Raw genomic sequence first — 18,607 nt, 5'->3', positions numbered from 1 at the left:
GGGTGCATATTAGAAAGTTTGAATCTTCATTCCAACAGAACTATTCACAGCTAATCCGAAATGACAACAAGTTTTAGGACTTTTAGACCCTCACCAAAACTACATTTATTTATTCCAATAGTGGAAATTCATGGCACCTGGTCATTTGTTCAAATGTAAGATTTATAAAATCAATAAATTCCATTTTGAAAAAGGGTGTTTTGTTAAATAATTTACCGAGATTTTCAAGACAGGTCTGTCCAGCAAAATTCACTACTACTCCCTTAGTATGTTATAAATGGAATTTTCTTCTACTTGTATCCATTTCCCGTGGCTGAAAAATAGAGAAGAAAGACAATGAAAAACAACTTAGATAAGCTGGCTTTCATAGATCTTTATGAGTAACACTGCTAAAACACCATGGGTATATCTGAGACCCTGACAGTTTTAAGGTTGAATTTAAATGAGCTGAGAAAGTAAAAGTGGGAAGGCTGTACTGCTGCTAACTAGGCAGGAAATGCTTACAGACATTCTCAACTCTTAAGCTGCTTTCCAGTGCTCTTGAGCCCAACAGTGGTAGTTCTCAAACAGTCAAGCAGAGCCACTGTACCAGCCTTAACAGCCTGCTGCAGGAAGCCATTCTGGCGCAGTAGGTCTGGGCCTTAGATTTTCCCCTTCCTAGGCTGATGTTGGTCCTGTTTAAAGACCACTGTTGTTAGGGCTACTTAAGCAAATCCACGTTACTAGCAGGCCAAGATACCACATCACTTCTTTCTAGGTTATGGGGAAGAAACTCTCTTATACACCTGAACATGTAAATACATAGTTAAAACTGGTTTTAGAACAGCCATCACATACCTTATGAACCCACTCATATTCTCCATATTTAGAATCAAAGGTTCCCTTTTGAAGAGAGCGTAATTTTAAGGTGAAACGTGGTCCAAGTTCTTGAATTCCCACTTTCTTTTCACTCTTGAATATATATCTTCAGAGACAAAAGTTGAACAGTTGGGTTCATTCAAACTCATTTTCTATGGAAAAGCTTACAGGACTTGTAACATCAGAACAGGTTCATACAGACAAAAAGGTCTAAGTTAGTGTTTGCCCTTACCTGTGAAACCTGAAGAAGATGTAATCTCGCTGATTGTGGAAGGTGGCAACCTGCCTTCCAATAAACTGAGGATTATGAGGAAAGAGAGAAGCAAACATGCGTCCAATAGAATGCCCTAGCCGTGTTGTAAAGTTATTCAGAATTATCTCGGGAACATGTTTTGTGGGGTCTTTGCCTCGCCTCTGAAAAAAAAAAAGTACAATGCCCAGTAAAGATAATGAGAAGAACCATACGTTATAATTTTTGGGTCTAGAATTTAGACAATTACTAAAAACAATTCATTTGTTGGTTTTGATCAAGGGTCTCATTCTGGCTCAGACTGGTCTGGCACTGCTTAGGTAAACCTTCCCTAAAACCCTAGCCCTTCTTCCTCGGGGTCAGAGTAATCCCACTGCAGGAGCTACCAATCCTGACTTAAAAGTTCTTAAAATGACAGAAATGTAAGAGATGGCTTATCAAACCCACAGACATATTTAATGTGCTAATATGCACTGAACACAGCCTAATGTTAACCCTACTAGAAAATCAACACTCGTGTTAAGAGGACACTGTTACTGTCAGAATTGTTTATGGCCTCACAACAACCTGCTGTCATCCAAAGGTCAAACAAGTAACATCTATTAAGAATCTACTGATAACCTGAGACCAATATTGATCAAGGAATACATAAAACTCACCTTAATTTCTTTACGAAGACGAACACTACTCATTTTAAAATGAGCAGTTGGACCATTTGGCAAGTGACTCAAAATAAGGCCATCTGTTTATAAAGGTTAAGAAACACATCAGACTATATGAGCCCTAAATTGCATAAATAAGTTGCCTTCCGTATGTTTGAGGGTGCCTAGAAATTAGTAGATGATGTATTTGTTCTTCTGGGTTAACTGAATTTTTTTCTACCAAACCAAAGTCAAACCACATCAAATCTTACAAAAAAAAAATATACTAATCTAGAAGAGTCTTACTTTTTAATTTTTACAATTAAATACCATCATTCTCAATAGGGTACCATGGGCTTTCAAAGTCAAAGAATACAATAACAAAAATCTATCCAATGATCACTACTCAAGAAGGAAAAAGCTAGGATTCAATGCTACTGGTATGTCAGTTCAGCTCCACTGTATGTCCTGTTTGTAAGATGAGGACATGGTAAGAAAATCATCTCAGGATTGCAAATTCCTGTTACACTGAAATCAAAGCTGCTATTTTATTTTATTTTATTTTTTTTGAGACAGGGTTTCTCTGTAGCTGTAGAGCCTGTCCTGGAAATAGCTCTTGTAGACCAGGCTGGCCTCGAACTCACAGAGGGCTGCCTATCTCTGCCTCTCAAGTACTGGAATTAAAGGCACGCATTACCACCGCCTGGTAAAACTTATTTCTTAAGAAAAAATCTTTTTGGGTTAATGAGAAATTAAAATCAACCTTTATAATCTAGTTATAGTCTAGCATGAACAGAATGCTAGATACTTTAAACTACAGATTAAATATGAGACCTACCTATCAGCAAGTACAGCAGCCAAAAGCACCAGAGTCCCAGCTGCAGTAAAGGGACTAGCCTTCACGGTTTGGCATCACAAAGGTACTCAACACCAACGAATAAATTAGGAACAAGCAGGCAAAACTAAAAGCAGTGGTTGACCAAGGGTGTTCAGTTAATAATAGCTTTTAGTTTAAGGGTGACGGGGGCAACAAAAGTGAAAAACTAGAATTGATGGCCCAGGCCAGCAGTCCAGATGCCTAGAGACTTAAGCAAGAGGGATAAAATTTCAAGGCCTGTGCCTGGGCAACTTTAACCCAATTTCAAAATTAAAAAGTACTTATAGGGATGGAGATAGTTTACTGCAGCCTGGAATTTAACCCTTCAGCTTCTGTCGTTACTGAGTAAAGCAATGTTTCTCAGCTTTCCTAATGATGCGACCCTTTAATACATTTCTTCGTGTTGTGGTGACCCCAACCAGAAAATTATTTCATTGTTACCTTATAACTGTAATTTTGCTATTTTTATGAATCATAATGTAAACATCTGAGTTTTCTGATAGTCTTAGGCAACTCCTGCGAAAGGTTCATTCAACCTCTACCAAAGGGGTCATGAAACACAGGTTGAGAACGGCTGGACTAAAGGCAGCCAGGAGAAGCTATATTACACCCATTTTTTTTTTTTTTAAAGCATTAACCAGGCTGGAGAGACGGCTCAGCACTTAGAGCACTGACTATTCTTCCAGAGTACCTGAGTTCAGTTCCCAGCACACACATGGTACCACCATCTGTAATGAGATCTGGTGCTCTCTTCTGGCCTACAGGTATACATACATACATAATAAATAAATCTTTTTTTAAAAAGGCATCATCCCTATGTGTCATCTTAATTTTCTATTGCCTTCAAGCAACCTTAGGATGTGGGGTCTGAATGAGAATAGTCTCCACAGGCTCATATATGTGAATTGTTCGAAGACTGTTTAGCAAGGGGTTAGAGGTGTGGCCTTGGAGAAGGTTTGTCACTGGGGTGAGCTTTGAGACTTCAAAACCCTTCTCCAGGCGGTCTGCTCTGTCTCTCTGTCTTCTTTCTCCCTCTCCAACTTGTAGATAGGATGTAAGTTCTCAGCTCCTGCTCCAGTGCCTGCCTGCTGCCGCCAAGCTCCCTGCCATGATGGGCATGGACCCACTCTCAGAAGCCGTGAGCTGTCCCCTAATTAAATGCTTTCGTTTAGAAGTTGCTTTGGTCATTGTGGTTTGTTACAGCAGTAGGAAACTAAGACTATGTCCTAACCAAAACATTGCACAGCTATGTGCACACAATATGAGATTTACAGGACAATACTGTCCCCACTGCCCCATTAGCTCTCCCCAGCCTTCGCAGCCCCGCTGCTCTCACTTAACATTTCCCCTCTACCATCACCTCCTCCCAACTTGGTATTTCCACCTGGGTCACTAACGTAAGGAACAGCTGGTGCTCTCTGCTTCAGCTACATTTTCTGGTACAGATGATAATCAAGTTTGGATTTGGCCCTAGGTTCTCTAAAACAAGCCATACAGGATTTAGCTGGGTCATCTCACCTGCCCCACACTTTCTAATGACAACAGGAAACTGTGCATCCGTCTCAACAGCAGGACGAGCTTCCTGCCATCGCCATCACTGACTCAGGTTCAGAACAAAGGCATTAGTCTGACACAGCAACGTAGTTACAAACTTCATCTCTTGTATCCCGTTTTCCCAAGTGGTTCCTCATACAATCTTATCTATGACGTGTAATGAGTTATTGGCCCCAGTTATTTCAAACATGTGTAGTATTTCGTTTCTCCATTAAGAACTGCTGCAAATCCTTACAGTTAGAATTAACTTACTATATAGTGCTCCTCAACTTAAAATGGCAGTTAGGAGTCAGGAAAATGCCTTTCCCCCAACTTCTGTTAACCCCAGTGTATTAGAACTGGTTTTTGTTTATTTTTAAACAGGCTAATGGCAAATACTGAGTTCTTCTATTTAAAGATTCACTCCAGGTTCAACTTCACGAAGTAGAGTCAAATACTTTCTTGCTGTTTGGACATTCACAAAACCATGAAAATTAAGGAGACCAGTAGATATAAAATAATTTTCTTAAACCTTTGTAAAGTTTGAATTTTATCTATTAATTCAATTAAATTATTAAATCTATTAATCCTATTAAATTGTGGCTTGTGTCAAAAGCAAAGATTCCCGTTTCATAGGTTCCCAAATAAAGTGTTTTGTTTGTTGGGTACATGCGTAAGTTGTATTGTTAAACTAAAATAAATAATGGAAAACAGTCACTGTGGCCTGTTTCATTAATGAAGAAAAGGGGCTGAAGTCACATCCCACAAGGTGATTAAATGGTAAAAAAAAAAACAACAAAAAACAGAATGTTTCAGATAAAAAGACTTATTTTGTCAAAACAATGCAGGCTTTCTAAAAGCTGGAAATGCTGTCATTTGTGTACCTATATGAAATATTAAAGCAAAGAGAAAACATTAAATTGATGAATGCTTGTGTTAGCAGCTTAAGTGACCGCAGCATAACTGCTACAGCCAGAGCCTCGTCACTTTATTTAGGGAAGTAGTTATAACGGCAGCAATCACTTTAAAAACTGTTCTTTTCTGGAATAATTAGGCATAAAAATTATAATAATCTAGTCAAACCAAATAATAATCTAGTCAACAATTGCCACATTAAAAGCGAGTTTTTGTCTATTTTAGTTTCTGAAAAACTAATACAGGCGAACAAAATAATACACTTAAGTTATATAAAAACAATGAAAGCTGTGAAAAATGGATTTAAAAATATGCAGTGTAGTAGAACAGTGAGTGTTGTGCTGTCTGTGGCAGAACAGAGAGTTCTATTGCTATTTTTATAAATTCTTTACTAATCTGACTCACTCAATTGGTCATCTGAGTACTGAAATTATAGGTACTATTCAAGAAATAATAGCAAACACAAAAAGAAAGCTAGATGTATTTTACATCCTTTCGTCTCAACAGAAACACCTTGGGGTCAGAAGACAGTATGACAGATGTGAGACACAGAGAACGCTTCACTGTTGCTGACACCCACACACCGCCAAGCACATGGCATGCTCCACCCAACCTCACAACAACACGCTTCCTACAACCTAGGATGAAGTTATACCAAACACATGGTGGCAGCAGGGCCACCTCCTTTCCCACTGACTTGCTCCGCTTCATTCATCAGACCTGGCTCAAGTGTCCCATGAAGTCCCCCCACCCCACGCTGCTGGAACAGTGCTGTTAGTTAACAGGACTATTTGCCGGAATTCACTATGGCAGGCTGACTGCTGTTATATTATGTGTGTGGGGTTCCTCTCTATATGCTATGAATATGTTTTATTACCATTGGTTAATAAAGCTGTTTAGCTAATGGCTTAGGAGAGTAAAGCCAGGCAGGAAATCCAAACAAGGATCTATAGAGAGTAGGCTGAGTCAAAGAGAAAACATGTAGCTACTGAAGGAGACAGAAGCAGCTGAAACCTTTCTGGTAGGCCACAGTCTCATGGCAATACACAGATTAATGAAAATGGGTTAATTTAAGATATAAGAGCCACATAAAAATACACCTACGCTGTTGGCCAAACAGTATTATAATTAATATAGTTTCTGTGTGATTATTTGGACCCGGGCAGGCAGAAAACCAACACACAATCTCCTTTTACAAAATGGTGAACAATGTGGGGCATGGATCCACATAAGACTAAAAAAAGCTTAAAAAAAAAAAAGAGGGCTTCTAGACTAACAAAAAAAGGAGTCAAGCATAGCTTCTTGGTACTCACATTTTGTTTTTCAAATAGACTCTGTTGTGAGCCACAAGCAGAGGTGCGGATCCTTTAAAACATGGCTTCCTGGTTAGTGCTGGCAGAATGAATGGCTCTGGATCTTTCAGGAGGTGGGGCTACAGCGCACTTAGGGTTTGTGAGCAAAGCGCTACAAGTTGCTTAATGGCAACACAGACCCTCTGCTTCCCTGGAGTTGGGGTGGTGAGCATGGCTCGCAGAGGTGGTGAAGATACCTCCACCATGCTATACAGAGCTGAGTCTGCAGGCAGGACGTTGATCTTAGCCATGAACACTTAACATTTAAAAAACAAAAAATTAAGGCACTCCTGGTCAGACTATGATTACAAATACGCAATAAAGACAGATTCAGACAGAAATAAACCTCTAAACAGGTCACAGTATGTTTAAAAAAGCTTGGGAGAAAGAGTATAAACAGTTATTTATAAAAATAGTTAAAAAATAAAGCCTTTAAAGAGACAGTAAAAGTAATATAAAAGAGTACAGACAGACAGATTAGAAAAATAAAATAAATAAGGCACATAAAGATAAAATATACATAGAGAGTCTGGATGATGCATATTATTGTGTTTTAATTTTCTGATTGCAGAGAAACATTTGGTTCTGGGGACGGCTAAGTTAAACCAACAAAAAGATATCTTAACTTCAAAATTGGAGTCTAAGGATATGTTACTTTGGAAAAGAGGTTCTGTTTTTATTTCCACATAAGATGAGAACCTGTGGATTCCTTCCAAGCTAATGTGGTTTAATGAAACACCCTCCCCACGGAAAAATCTCCATGAACCCTAAGAATACTTCACCCAACAAACAGCAGGAAGCAGCTAAAAACTACACCAAATTCCCAAAATGATTGTTTATAAATGTTTGTTTTCATTTAAAGGGAGATATGATATAAATACTTTGCATTGGTATAGATCTTGGTCTATTGATACAAATCTAAGGTTGATTTGTTATATTCTGTATATGTATTTCTGCTCTTTTCTCTCATTTAAAAATGCAATGTATAATTAAAAAATACAAATTAATAGTCAGTTATAATAGTCAAACTTGTAGTCATGTTAGTTAGGCTTTCTAGATATACAGAGATATATTTCAGTTAAATAGATAATCCAAAACTTCAACAACCTACAAAATACGGCATTTAAAATGTTTTAAAAACTTAGACTTTTCTTGACAGTGAGGCTGTATAAACTGGACATGCAGGACCCACAGAAAAGTGACTGCTAAATTTCCCAAAGGACAGGATGGTCCTTCAGGTTCCTGCTTTATAGAAAAAAACTGCCAGAAATTCTACAAAGCATACACACACACACACACACAGAAACTGACAAACTTTGCCAGTATACGACAAAACAGATTTTAAAATTTCCTGCTTCACTAATGAGTCTGCCAGTTACTATGGGTCTATAAGCTGAAGATAGATGCCCCAGTGTTACGGAAAAACTTTCGGTTCTTTGGGTGATTGACAGCAAGATGTTTCTGTCAAATCTAGAGTTTTAAAAGTTTCTTATAATGTATTTCTTGTTCACTTAAATAATATTATATCCTTCTGGGGTCTTTAAAGAGTTAAAGACAAATAGTTAATAGTTTTTCTCAGTTATAATAAAGAATAAATTAGATATAAAACTTTAGACTCACAAAAATATTTTAACTGTAATTCTTGCTTAATATCTATTTTGTTATATATAATATTACTATGGTAAAGTTAAAACTTTCCTTTTTATTTAGACAGAAAAGGGTGGATGATGTGGAATATTCCACATCCCTTCTGTATGTGTGAATATGTTTTACTACCATTGGTTAATAAATAAGTTATTCTGGCCCATGGCTTAGCAGAGTAAAACCAGGCGGGAAATCTGAACAGAGATATAGAGAGAGAAAGCAGAGTCATAGGGATGCCATGTAGCTGCAGAAGGAAAAAGATGTTGCTGAAACCTTTCTGGTATGCAAGAGCCTTGTGACGATTAATAAAAATGGGTTAACTTAAGATATAAGAGCTAGGCAAAAGTATGCCTAAGCCATTGGCCAAGCAGTGTTATAATTAATATAGATTCTTTGTGATTATTAGGGTCTGGGCAGCCGGGAAACCAACGTGCAGTCTCCTTTTACACTATAGCAGTGTTTTAACTGTGACACTTGCCTGATAAATGTTTTCATGAATTAAAAACCATCTTACAGCACCTTGCATAGATGCAATGCTATGGAAAAAATGTCCATTCTAAAACTGATAGGAATCCTTTTCCTAGTCCTTCAAATATGTTTAAAAATAGGCGAGAAAAGGGCCAGAAAAATTCCCTTACAAAGAAACCCAAAGGATACTCGGTGTTTTACGATCTTCATTAATAACAATCAGGTCTGTGAAATCTCTTGCAATGCACTGTGGAATAATTTTTTTCAGAGCCAGTCCTCTTCTGTAGTACACATGTGAATCTGGTATAACTGTTGAGAGCTGCTCGCAGAGCCGCACTGTTCTCTGTAAGAAGGTAAGAGACATTACTCAAAGTAAAAGGAATAAGGATGTACTAACAAGGACAGGACTGATGATGATTCAAGGATACTATTACCAGAAATGAACAGACAGGAAGGATGAAGGCGGAGCAATGTCTCCTGTGTCAAAGGCCATTCACCCCAAAGCCAGGTTTCCAACAAGGAGCAGAGCTTCTTCATGGAGACAGAGACATGGCAATATCTACAGACATTTTGTGGCTAGGACTGGCGCAAGGGGTAGGGATACTGCTGGCTTGTAATGGACAGAGGCTGGGGATGTTGCTAAACATCCCATAATGATAGCACTTTACAACAAGGAGTTATTCAGCCATGATGTTAAGAGTTGTCAAGGTTATAAAACTACCCTGAAGAATTGTGCTCAGTAACCCTACATCGTACCATCAGCTATCTCCGTTTACTTATTCACTGTCATTATCAAAGACAATTAACCATTTCACTTTTCTGAATAGAGCATTTTAAATATGACATAAGAACTCACGGACTACACTAATCAATGTGTTTACCCCATGAGGTCTATCCGATGTCGTGATGAGAATCTTAGGAGATGTCTGCCTGTTGAAGTAGGGAGCAAATTCATCTGTAGCTTCATCATAAGCCACCTGAAAACAGAGGACGGATTATTTTGTATCAAACAGTTCATTGAGCCTGGATTTTAAAATGTTGTTTCACTGACTGTTAGCTGACAGGTGCAGGAGGAGGAGACATCAATAGTGACATGAAGTGGCTGACTCACCTTCCACACAATTCGAGTATAAACTAGGTAGTTATCAAAAATGCTTTCAGGGCACAAACTAAGATGTGTGTATTCTTGCACAGTGGCTACAGACATGGGCAAGAATACCAGGCCTGACTAATGCTAGTCCCGTTCATCATGCTGGTGGATGAAAACAGCAATACCAGCTTCCAGGACGGGGGTAGCAGCCTGGAGCAGAAGACAAGAATCTAAATTGATGGGGAAATGTGAAAACACAAAGCTTTGTCAAACCAGGGTTGCAGACCTAACTGAAGGTAAGTACGGAGAGCTAGAAATTTAAAGGCGATGCTCTCAAGGAGGAGTTGTAGGTGTCACCACAAACCCAAGCTCTGACCTCACACAAGCTGAGGGAGACCTGAGAAGCACTGAATGTGGAAGGCAGGGAGTGAGGACGGGTGGAGCTCGGAAGGCATCATGTGCACAGCTCAGACAGAGAAGGGTGCATGTCTGAGGGGCTCCAGCGGGTCAACTGGACCTGCCTAATCTCCAAATGACATAAGGTATGTAATAAAAATAGGGCAGTCAGTAGCGAGGCAGTTTACAGACAAAACAACAAGAATTGAGCAGACATCATGCCACTGCCGAGAAGAGAATGATTTCACATTTTAAAGTCCAGGCAAGTTACAGAGACCACAAAACAGTCCTTAGAGGATGAACTGGAGCTGAGCACAGTCACTCAGTCCTGCAATCCCAGGGAGGCTGAGGCAGGACTGCTACAAGCTTGAAGTCAGGCTAGGCTACACAGGGAGGTCCAGGGTGGCCTGGACTACATAGGAAGATCCTGTCAAATAAATAAATAAATAAACAAATAAATTAATAAATAAAACCCCAAATAAACTAATTAAATAATATTCAGTCAAAACTACAACACTATGTTATGTAAAAATAACTTCCAGCCAAATCTTGGTAGAAAAGGAAGTGTGATAAATTAGGGGAGATAATTAGCAGATAGCTGAGTGGGCTGACATGTGAAATCTGGCAGATGGCAAAGCAGCTCTGAGTAATGTGTAATATGATTTAAAGAAAACACGGACACAGCAGAAGAATCAGTGGACTGAAAAGCCACGAACAGACACCGAGCTGGCCCAGTATGGAGAACAGAGAAAACCGTCCTGGAAACGTAAAGCTGGGGAAACTACAGCACAGTCAAACACTTCGACAGTCTGTGTAAAGGGAGCCTTGTGACCGGCAGAAGAGAAAGGTAGAAAAAGCATTTGAAGAAATCACAGCTAAAAAGACAAACTTGATGAAAATACTAAGACTTATTCAAGAAGCTCAGCAAATCCCAAGTGAGCTATAAAGAGCAACAATAATAAACATATTAGAGCCAAGCGGTTAAAATCACAAGGAAACTTGGAGAGATGAGGAATGATGATCAGCAGGTGCTGCAGAGTGTGTTCTAAGTGCAAACTGTCTCTGCAGGAAACAACTGGGGTAATCAGCAGCTAGTAAATCCACCAGGAGGACAAAAGGGAAATCCTTAAACTGAAAGGAATGACACTAGATGGGAAGGCAGACCTAGAGGGCCTAGGAAACAGGTGCTCACATGGCAAAGCTGTGTGTGCACAGAAGGCTGAACTATATGAAGATACACTCTCATTTCTTTGAAAAGCTCCGGATGAATTCATGTAGCAACTCTGACTCTAGGTGGTACACAGACAACATGCTGTATATGGCCAACAACACCTCTCCATGGGTTAGCTGAATTATGCAGCTTCACACCAGACCTAGATGATTAAAGATGCATGGTGCCTTTTGCTTGTTTCCTTCCAGTGCCAAGAATTAAGCTCTTATAGCTCATGCATGTTTCAAGTCTAAGGGCAACTATCAAAACAATTAAAAGAGCACACTCAAATTAACATCAAAGAAAATAGCCAAGGAAGAACTGAGAACAATTCAAGTGGCTGGGGGGGGGGGGGGGCGATGATGTAAAAATCTAGCTATGTTTATAACTGACATTAAGTACTAATTTCAGTCTGACCAAAGAAGCAACATATATATGCAACATATATCACATGTAAATATATAAATAATATATAAATAAATAAATAAATAAATATATATATAAATAATTCAAGTCCACGGATAACTTCAAAGCAAAGCATGGAAAAGCAGCTGTGGAGAGTCCCCAGGAGCGAGCTTACCTGGCTCCATGGACACAGCACAACACAGACACTAAGAAGTGCTGCTCCATAAAAAGGGGTATTTTCTATGGGGTCAAGGATCAGCACATCATGAAAACGTAATTACAATGCACACAAGTAATTAAGCAACATAACTGTAAATGCACGCCCCTAGCAGAAGAACTGAAACTGGAGACTAAAACTCAGTCATGGAGAAGCAGCTGAGAGGTAGAGTATCCATATTCTTCCCCAGGGACAAGTAAATTCACACAGAGTATGTAAGATAGGGGCAGCCTATCAACCAACACAATAATCCCCCCTAAAACAATAGGAAACTCATGTTTTCCAAGGGTAACACAACATTCCTCAGAACAGACCACAGGCTAGGACTTAAAGCCTCTAACTGAAAGGAAGTCTGTTAAGCCAGCATGATAGAATTAACAGAAATCACCCACAATCAGGAAATCCAGAAGATTTTAAATACCTATAAATTAACACCCACAATAATCAATGAGTTGAAGTCAATAAAAAGGGAAATTAGAAAATCTCTTGGGCTGGAGAGTGTGGCCACCTAGAGTGCACAAGGGCCTCGGTTCCATCCCCAGCTCCTCTGTTTCCACCAAACAAAAGAAAATAAACCTCTTAAATAAAGAACAAAAGCAACAAGCTATCAAAATGTATGGACCATGTTAAAGCAACCATGGGATATCAGAGCTTCAAACACTGTACTATAAGTCTAAAACTAGCCATCCATCCTCCTTAGGAAGCTCAAGAGTGGGAGAGGCACCAAATACAGCCTAAGACAACACATCAACCAAAGACTGGAGAAACTAATGAAATAAGACACGGTGGCAAATGATACCTGCCAGACACAGAGAGGATGAGAAAGGAGAAATTAATTCTGTAAAATATAAATAGAAAAGAGTAAAATCATTAGAGTCTAAAACCATTTATCATATGCACTCAGGAGGGAAAGGCAGGCAAATCTCTGTGAGTTCAAGGCCAGCCAGGTCTACAGAGTGAGTTTCTGGACAGCCAGGGCTACACAGAGAAGCCCTGTCTTAAAAACAAAACAAAACAAACAAACAAAGAAAAAAATGGAGACGTTTGAAGGTCCTCACAATACAGAAATGATATTGAGCCACAAATGTATTACAATTTAATCATCAGGAATGGTATATAAATTATAAACACGCCAATTAAATTTAACCAAACAAAAAACTAATAAATTGTGAGCAATCAACAATTATTCCACTAAAAGAGAAACTTTGATTTAAGTAATAATCAAAGTTATTGATTATTGCAATTTTAAAACTTGTAGGATTTACACAAGTGATACTCAAAGGGAGTTGTGTTGCTCATAGTAAACAAAAAGAGCAAATTGATAAAAGAAAAATAGATGAAACTCAATGAAAGTAGATGGAAACAAGGGAGACAGAAATGAAACACAAAATTCAGTAGAGAAGATTAAAGAAATTAAACTACTCTGAAAAGAACACAAAGAAGCTGTCTGACAAAACCTAATGAAAAGAGAATGCTAAACTATGGGTTTTCTTAGAATATAGACCGTGGGTCTAGCTCTTCTCACTGGGTAATGATTTTTATCTGCACAATATTTACAGTGAAGTTTTAATTTTTACAAAAGTGAATACTAGGAGAGTTAATGACACTCTAATGCATGAGCTCAAATATAGATATCAAGTCTAAGAAGTATCAACAACCCCAAACCGTAAAATAACAAGACAGAGCATCACACCAGAACAGGCTATCCCAAGAATGCAAGATGCTAACTTTACATCAGAAAACCCATGGATGCATAAAGTAACATGGGGAATAAATACAGAGTATCTCAATATTTTCAGAGGAAGACTCTATACTCATTCATGACAAAACAAGGCATAAATGGGATTTCTTTAAAGCATATGGAAAACCTACACTGATGGCATAAACATCAAGGAGGCTAAATCGGCAGTATTCTTTCAAATCAGGAGCAAGGCAAGGACACCATCACTGCTTTCTGTTTACTCAACAATGTATCAGAAGTTCCAGTCAGCACAAAAGTAGGACAAATGAAGAGATCTGTCACTGGAGAAATAACTATCAAAATTTTACAATGGATAATTGAAATAATTATTAGCTAAATTCATAGAAGGCAGTTTAGGTAAGCTATGGTGAGAGGAACTGGCTCTTCACAAACCATCAAACAGAGCAAGTGTCAGAGACACATGTGTCCTAAGAAAACACAGGACAGGAGTAGCTCTAACAAGACTTACAAGCAAAACCAGTATGGAAAAGATCACAAAACTGACTGAAGTATGTTTTCAGTATTTAAGAAAGATCTCAGTGAAGTGATAAACACAGGGCCCTGTGCTGGCACGATGTGGTGCCATCCCAAATGTTCTGGGAGAGCCAAATATCAAAGAGAGGGGTAAGGGACAAAGAGGTAGGGAAGAAGGGGGTAGCCTGCTCTTACAGCCACCAACACACCAAGGGTGAGCATTCAGATGTCTGACATTACCTCTTCATCGTTGGGGTCTACTGTGGTTTCATCGTAGACTCTTTGGTTGTCAATGGTCTTAGGAACAGCCTTCGGTGGAGCCTAAGGAAGATGGGAAGCGCCGAGGTTTAGAAGCATTTTATGAACTACTTCACATTACAGTTGGGAGACAAAGTCTTCAAGTAACCTCCAAACAATCTGTTCCTCATTTCAAACCACAACTACAGTTCCATAAATACTTGAAAGAAAATGGAGCAATAATGCTACCTTTTTTACAACCCCAGGAGACACAGGCATGGCAGACACAGAACTGAGCGGCAGAAATCACACTCCCTCTCTAAGAAAAACATCTAACAGGAAAAAGGGAATTAACAGAAGGGGGAAAAAATCACGAAGGCACAAATCCAAGGACTGTTTCTATTTTCCTGAGATCTACTCGGAAATGTGACTAAAGTCTGCCCAGTGGCCTAGAAACTCTACTGGGGGATTTATGACAAGAATAAAAGGTCTGTAGGAGTGGCCATTCATAATGGAAATAAACATCAGTACAGCAAACGTCCAACACCCTGTGCATCACATGACCCGATACTGCAGACTTATCATGCCGCTTAGCTCAAGAAATGGTATCAACAAACCGCCAAGGAAAACAGAATTACGAGATAATACTAAACGTACTTCAAAATACATGGGCACCACACAGGGATACAAAGGAAATATAAGCTGACAAATCATTTAGGACATTGGGTGTATATGTGTTTAAGGTGTACAATCTGTGGGAGTGGTTCTCTCCTTCCACCTCAATTTGCCATGCTAGGCAGCAAGAGCCTTTACCTACTGAGATATCCTGCCAGCCCTTATGTAATCTTTGAAGATAATTCTAGGAAGTCATCTTTCAGTCCCCAAACTGATTTTTGTTGTGTTTTTAGGAAGGGTGTTGTGTACTCCAATTGAAAGCCTAGTAAACTACACTCCCAGCCCAGGACCAGTGATAATGCTAAAGATTGACTAGCACACTGATTTGCTGCAATTAGCGGATTATGGGAGTTTCAGAGATACTAATGTTATATGATATTTTAGAGCACTGAAGTTCAAAATAGCCTAATATTGATGATTGTATATGATCTGAACTGATGCTATTTGTACAGTGCATATAAAAGTATTGTTTGTGTAGTCTGAACACTTTTTCCTTCCTCAGGAATCCTTATTCTAACACAGCTACATGGGATAGAACTGGAGAGAACCACGTGTGTTAAAATTTTATACATACGTATAGCTGGGCGGTAGTGGTGCACGCCTTTAATCCCAGCCCTCAGGAGGCAGAGGCAGAGGCAGGTGGATCTCTGTGAGTTCGAGGCCAGCCTGGTTTACAGAGCTAGTTCCAGGACAGGCTCCAAAGCTACAGAGAAACCCTGCCTCAAAAAAACAAAAAACTTTCTAAGTACAAATTAATAAACTAAGCATATGTATAAAAATTTTTAAAAATGAAAAATTTAATTGTGCAACAATGCTGGAGTATTGAGCAGTTCTTTTAGCTTCAAGTCACAAGAGCTAAACCCTTACACCTAAAGTGGGGAGTCTCCAGGTCCCAAAGCCAGGGAGAGCTTTCTCTGCCTCCTGACCAACAACAGCATCACTGTGTCTATTGTCTGTGCATAACACACTAAGGTAAAGTTCAGGGGGGATTTAAACAATTTCACACGAGTGGCTGACTGAGAACAGGCCATGGGCTTTCCCCAGTTTGCTAAGGTGGGTAAAGAGTAGAAAAGGATTTGCTATCTTAACTTTAAACCTCTGAAATGTTTTTAGGAGAAGGAAAGCAACATAGTATTTATTAGGAAATACTGCTTTATATATAAGACAAATTACATGGCTGAGAACCTTACTTACCTTATCACCAAGAGCCTCTCTCTCTTTTTTAAGTTTCTTCTTAGCTGCCAACTTTTCCTAATGGAATAAAAACAAACAATATTGAGAAACCAGCAGGTAACTCACAAACTCATACTGAAACCACAAATTAGTTCTAGGAACAGTCTGAGAATTACTGTGATCTTTCAAAGTAAGCACACAAAACATTTTAAAAGTCTGCTTGGGTAGTCCAGGCTTGCTTTTAACAACAGCCCCCTTGCCTCCACTTCCTTAGTGTTGATATCACAGGTATACACTACCATCCCCCACCAGACAGATCGTCCTTTAATAACTAAATCACCGAACCACAAGTTAAATCACCGAACCACAAGCAGGCAGTCTAATCAATAGGATTTAACAGAGTGCTTGTTTTGTCAAATCGATACTAAGTCTGAACATTTAAACTTTCAGTAGCTTAAATTTTCCTATAAAGCTTCCAATTAAATTAAACATATAACAAGTATTTTTCCCCTAGTGCTTACATTCTAAAGATCATGGTTATAACAGCCGAAGTCGAACACTTACAAAAGGATTCAGTAAGGAAATGGGACAAGACAAGCAAATAAAAATTAAAAACATCACGTTTTTATATATGCAGTAGTCATGAATTTTGCTTTTCAAACTGCAATTTAGACATAAATAAGCCTTATGATCTTAGGCAAACTTCACAAGTCTGTATTTTAGCCTATGCTTCCTCCCAGCACAGAGCGCTAGACAGCAAACGCAGCTCTCAGACACTTGACAGTACTAATCACTTCAGTCAGAGTTCCTGAAAGCAGCAGAGTTTGGGATCTGGAGTTTAGACGGAGAAATTAACCAACGCTGTGGCTGGCTGGGCAAAGGCGGGGTCCGGAGCCCGTGCGACCCCCAACCCGTGAGAGCCCGTGCCCGTGAGATCTTCCCCCAACCCCGGTCGAGCGTGCCCGTGCGACCTCCGACCCCGCGCGTGTGCCCGTGCGAGCCCCCCACCCCGTGCGAGCGCGTACCCGCGCCTCCGCCACGCACGTACCTTGCGCTGCTGCTGCTTCCACCGTGTGAACATCAAGTGTCGCCGCTGTTTGTTCTTAATCTCCGAGATACTGAAGCCCGGGGGAAAGGCGGCCGCTTTCCGGGGCTGCGCCCCACTCTCCGCCGCCCCATCGTCCGCGACCGCAGCCTCTTGAGGCTCTTTGGCGGCAGCTTTCCTCTTCAAGCCTCGCTTCCCGCCAGCTACACTCTTTTCGCCGGCTTTCGCCATGTTGTTTGCCTCTGTACGGAAACGGAAGTGCTTCTGTCCGTGACCCGGGTCAAACGTGTTTACTTCCGGGGGAAGGAAGCTCTTCATCAAATCTGGTGCTTTAAAATCGGGTTTTCTTCCCAACTGTACGAACACACAGAGGAGTTCCTAGATTCCTTCACTGATCCTGAGTGCTGAGTGACACTCCTTGCATTATTTAGTTACAGTTTGATACAAAAAGACAAAATGGCCCACAAACTGTGGCGGGCTCTAAGTATGTGACATCTAAATAACAACAACAAAAAACAGCAAAATAAAAGAGGACGAAAAGAGAGAAAAGGAGCATTGCAACCTCAAATGGTTCTCAGATTGTGCTTCTGCAGTTGATCTGAGATTTTAGGAAGTAAAGATGCTTATGCAGTAATCCGACAGCAGAGCCTTTAATCTGAGACAAGCTGATTATGCAGAAGAGTTACCCAGGCGACGGAAACGGCTTGGGCACCCCATAGCAGCAGCCATGGCCACTATTCAAACGCCACAGACCACTGAAGTCGGACTAAGGATTAGGAGAAAGAGGACAGGAGGCTTGAAGTTGAGCAGATCCTGTCAGGGCTTTGTAAAGATTCTGAGTTTTATGTAAAATGCAGATCTCTTGGTGTATTTTGAGGGAAAAAAGAAGAATATGATCTGACATTTTGTTTGATTTTTGAGGTGCTATGGCCCAAACGTGGGGCTTTGTTGATGTTAAGTGAGCGACCACTCTTCACAAAGCTAGATATACAGCCTTCTTGATTTACATATAAAAACAGCACTCAGTAATTATTTAAGAAAAAACTGAGGGAAGATGGATGGGGTAAGAAACGATAGTGAACTGAAAAAAACACTTAAAAACAGCTCTCACCTCAAAGCAAAAAAGAGGTAGTTTATTCTGGAGTCAAAAATGAGTAACCATGTCCTGGAAACATAGGGTTAGGCCTCCCAAATAGCATTTTTCCGTGTGGAAGCATGTCTGTGAAGCTTTTTTATACTAACAACAGAAAGTCACAAGCCCAGACACTTTCCACACACATTGATGGAGAGCTGAGAAGACAGATACAGAATAGTGAGAAGTCACAACTACAGGTCTCCAGTTACGGAGCTGAAACCAATCCTATTGGCTAGTGATGGAGCTATTGTAAAGCCGAGGCAGAACACAT

General features: G+C 39.8%; 1 protein-coding gene across 1 annotated transcript; it reads right to left on the bottom strand.

Moving 5' to 3' along the window:
- Positions 1 to 80: 80 nt before the first annotated feature.
- On the bottom strand, positions 81 to 17,451 carry Rpf1 (ribosome production factor 1 homolog). Its single transcript, XM_048453638.3, has 9 exons — positions 17,205 to 17,451; positions 16,178 to 16,234; positions 14,312 to 14,392; positions 9,420 to 9,515; positions 8,728 to 8,881; positions 1,768 to 1,850; positions 1,091 to 1,272; positions 838 to 964; positions 81 to 313 (listed from the first exon to the last, which is right to left on the bottom strand). Exons 1-9 carry the CDS (start codon positions 17,430 to 17,432, stop codon positions 272 to 274), a joined length of 1,050 nt encoding a protein of 349 aa, XP_048309595.3. The 5' UTR covers positions 17,433 to 17,451; the 3' UTR covers positions 81 to 271.
- Between the last annotated feature and the right edge of the window lie 1,156 nt (positions 17,452 to 18,607).

This window comes from Myodes glareolus, chromosome 17 (genome assembly GCF_982192425.1).
Source record: "Myodes glareolus chromosome 17, mMyoGla1.1, whole genome shotgun sequence".
NCBI classification, from domain to species: Eukaryota; Metazoa; Chordata; class Mammalia; order Rodentia; family Cricetidae; genus Myodes; species Myodes glareolus.
The sequence above is the reverse complement of the archived record's forward strand: the minus strand, read 5'-3'. Positions and strand labels throughout refer to the sequence as shown.